Raw genomic sequence first — 3888 nt, forward strand, 5'->3', positions numbered from 1 at the left:
GGCTGCGCGGCGGCCCCCTCCCCCCCTCCTCCCGCCTCCGCCCGTGTTCCCCTTTGTTCTAAGGCAGCGGGTAGGGCCGGATCTTCACGGCCAAGGGTTTGGGGCGATAATTCAGACCAGGGGTGATGATCCATACATTTCAGTCCAACCTCCCTGCGCCCCCGATTGAGGAGGCCGCCAAGGCCCCGGAGCCAGGATTCCCCGAAGCCGCTCGGTGGACCGTCCCCACCGGCCCGGTCCCCGCACCCGGCCTGGAGGGCAGGCGCTGAAGTTCGCGCCCCTTATCGAGCGCGCCGCGTTGGGCGCTGGAAGTGAGGATCCCTCGGCGCCCCTCCCGCACGGACCTCAGCCCCATTTTGCAGACGGGGAAGGGAGGGTGGGTGGACTCTCCACTGACCGCGCTGCTTGGCCGTCTCGTAGTCCGCCTTGCACACGAGCCTGCTGTCCTCCATGAGGTAGAACTCGTCCCCCGTGGCCAGCTGCCGCTTGCACACCACGCAGGCGAAGCAGTGCAGGTGGTACACGAAGTCCTGGGCGCGGCGCACCACCTGCGTGGGCGGGATGCCCAGCTGGCACGCGGCGCACTTGGTCCCGAACCGCCTGCGGGACGCACGGGGCGCGGCTCAGCACGGGGTTGGCGGCTCCTTCGCCCGGAGCGGGTTGGAGAGCGATGAGCGCGGATGGCTCAGGGCGGTTCGGGAGGGAGGCTCGCCCCCTGCCCTGCCCCTAGTCCCGGCCGGGCCACCCCAGCAGAGCCGCAGGGAATCCCCAGGAAGGACCCAGAGGCCCTGGGGAGGCGCCTAGCCGCCCTGACCTCTGCGCCGGCTGGGGAAGCTGGATCCATGGGGCAGGTCCCTTAGACCCCAGAGGTCTGTGCCTGGAAAGCACCCCCTCCCCAGTATTAAGACAAAAACAAGAAGGAAATTTAGAGGGAGTAAATCCAATCAAGTTATTCAAATTCAGGATTGTCTTTTTGAACGACTGTTTCCATGATTTGCAAAATTAATTACTTGGAGAGAATTTAGCGTCTGCGCCAGCCAGGCCTGGCCGCCTGAGGAGCCTCCCCCGGCCCGGCCTGGGTGACAGAAGAGGCCAGCCCTGCAGGAGCAGACTGCGCCCCTGCCCTCCCCGCGCCAGCCCCCCGCCTCGCTCACTTGAAGAAATCGTCCTTGCAGTAGACGCTCTCCCCGCGGCTGAAGCAGCGCTCGGCCAGGGGCGCGTGGCAGTCGGTGCACTTGAGGCACTTGCTGTGCCAGTGGCGGTCCAGCGCCTTGAGGATGAAGCGGTCCAGGATGTGCTGGTCGCAGCCGGCGCACAGCGGGATCTCTGCAGGCCAAGGAGCCGCCGAGGTCAGAGGCGCCGCACGGAGCGGGAGTGCCCGAGTCCCCTTCTCGCTCCAGCCCGCAGGGCCCAGGGATGCCAAGGGAGGCCCCCTTCCCTGTACACCCTCCTCCCCAGCTGGCAGGAGTGGCTGCTTGGCTCCCAGGTGTAGGGAGTGCATGCCACTGAAATCCGCAGCCTGACCCACAGTTAAAATTTGGGAACACTGAAATAGTTTTAGAAGTGTGCCCGTGAGAAGGAAGGGGCCCTGGCCATTCCATTCGGCAAGATACCATCAACTGCAAAATGTTCCCAGTGAGCACGAAGGGTGCACGTTGAGCTCAAATGAAAACCCCACCCCAGGGGCTCTCTACCAGCACCTGGAGGCAGGATGCTTGTGGGTTGTGGGGTACCCACCACCCAAACCCCATCATTATTTTACACAATTAAGTATCCTTGCAGCTGGAGATCCCTTGTTGAAGGATGGCCACCCAGCCCTGCGCAGGCACCAAGGTAAAAACTGGTGTCCTCCCCATCTCACAGGTCCTTGTGCATGGACTGGACAATTGCATCGCTGTCACCACACTCAAATGTCAGTGCCTGACGAGAGTTAGTCCAACACGGGTCTGCCACCCTGGGACCGCAGGCCTCTGAGGAAACGAGGCTGGGGAAACCGAGGGGTGGGCTGCGGGAGCCACCGGCCCATGTGAGGCTTTGCAAGGTGCTCACGGGGTGAGTCTCCCTGTTGATTTAGAAAAGGTCTTCCGGGGAGGTGAGAGCCAGGAGCTGGAGCTGGAGCCTGTGCAAACATTGCACCCACCTGGCCCGCTCTCCTCCCCTGCCGGGGACCGCTCCGGCTCCAGGCCGGCCCGAAGTGGGTGGGAGGAACAGAGAAGGACCTCCCTGGGTCCCAGGCTGAAAGAACCCTGATCTGATCGACCTCCCTCGCCTAGCGCCAGGAAACTGGCGAAGGACGTGGTCCCGCATCAGACCAAACCGCACCACGGGTGCCGGCGGAGCGCGGAGATCTGCTGCGCTTCCCGGGCCCCCCTCGCGGGCAGTGACGGCAGGGCGGCGAGCGCAGCCAGCCGAGAGCTGGTGGCTGGACCGGCCTGCGCGCGCACGGATTCAGCACCGTGGCTCGGACAGCGCCCGCCCGAGTTGCCCCCAGGCCCCGCTTCCTGCAAAAGCCGCTCCCGCCGAGCCCCTGTTGCTCCCCGCCGCGCCCTGCGACCCGGGCCTTACGTTGCATGGTGACTCCAGCCTCGGCGGGGTCTCCTACCCTCAGCAGCGGCGGGGCACAGCGGAGCCTCGCGCCCGCCCGCCTGCTCCGGGCCAGCACTCCTGAGCGATCGCGTTCGGAGCCCGCCTCCCCTCCCTCCCTCTCCCTCCGCCCTCCCACCCCTTCCTCCCAGCCCCTGCGGCCAACCCCTCCCAGGAACCGTCGGAAAAATAAATAAATAAGTAGGGGACGGAAGAGACCCCACAGCCTGGATGTAACCTCTTTCCCACCTGCTCTGTCCCTGCCACTCCCCACCTGGCCAGGCCCCCTCCATCTCCATCCTGTGGTCCCGCAGGCAATGAAGCCCTTGAGAATGATTCCTGGTAGTCCTTCTCCGGGAGCCAAAGCGCCTGGGGTGGGGGCAGGACTGGTGCTGCGGGGAACCTGGGGTCTTTTCTGTAGAAGGGTCTTGAGGACCAGCCTGGGAGCCGGCCAGTGAGCAGGTGCGTGTGGGTGCAGACAAGGAGACCTTAACAAGGGACATGTGCAAACGGGCTCCAGCTTCACTCTGGCCCCTGCATCTGACTCTGTTCCCCTGGAAAGTGTGGAGGGTTTGGGTGGGGTCGGCCCTCAACGGGATCCTCTTGCCCCGTGGTCACTGGGCTGCACGGTTGCTCTCCGCATACTTTCCTAATAATGGAGAGGCTTTCCTAAATCGGTCCTGGGCCCCACGGACTCTCCGGCCTGAACAGTGCGGCTTGGCCACCGCACAACCGACAACACGGCTCCAGGGGCCCCGGCGCTAATTCGCTGCTGGGGCGCCCCGGGGGGACGTGCTGGGGCCCTTGCACCCACGCCCCCCGGATCCCCTGTCTCCCGCCACCACAGTGGCCAAGCCCGGAAAGGAGCGAGGACCTCAGGATCTCCCCGTGCAGCCGCTCAAGCCCGGGCACCCACCTCGGCGCAGGTCCTCCCTCCGCGCCAGCAGCGCCAGCAGCAGGTCGCCGCCCGCCGACTCGCGGCCTGGGCCCAGCTCCCCGCGCGCCTCCATGGGTCCCGTCACCTGGCGCCGCGGCTCTCCGGCCCCGAACTCTCCCGGGACCCGAGGAGGCCACGGCTTCCGGGGCCCCAGCCGGTGTCTGAGCTATTCCCCGCGCTGCTGGGCGCTGCGCCCGCGGGCCGCCCTGGGGCCCGGAGCCTCAGGCCGCACGAAGGCGGAGCGGCCGGGGGGCGGGGCCGTGGCGCGGGGCGGGGCCAGGGGGGTCGCTGAGACGCGCCGCGGGCGTCCGCCGGCTCTGCGCGCCTTTGCGAGGGGACTCGGGGTGCCCAGACGCCACCCGAGTGCC

At 66.6% G+C, this 3888-nt stretch overlaps 1 protein-coding gene across 1 annotated transcript in view; it reads right to left on the reverse strand.

Moving 5' to 3' along the window:
* The window catches only part of LOC121103057 (LIM/homeobox protein Lhx3), a 7129-nt gene extending 3536 nt beyond the window's left edge, over positions 1–3593 (reverse strand). Inside the window, exons 1-3 of the mRNA XM_040631415.1 lie at positions 3500–3593; positions 1155–1326; positions 398–600 (exon numbers count right to left, since the gene is read on the reverse strand). Coding sequence (XP_040487349.1) covers positions 398–600; positions 1155–1326; positions 3500–3593 — 469 coding nt within the window. The remainder of the gene's footprint in view (positions 1–397; positions 601–1154; positions 1327–3499) is intronic.
* Positions 3594–3888: the final 295 nt, after the last annotated feature.

The sequence above is a fragment of the Ursus maritimus genome, unplaced genomic scaffold, assembly GCF_017311325.1.
Source record: "Ursus maritimus isolate PB19 unplaced genomic scaffold, ASM1731132v1 scaffold_17, whole genome shotgun sequence".
Lineage (NCBI taxonomy): Eukaryota > Metazoa > Chordata > Mammalia > Carnivora > Ursidae > Ursus > Ursus maritimus.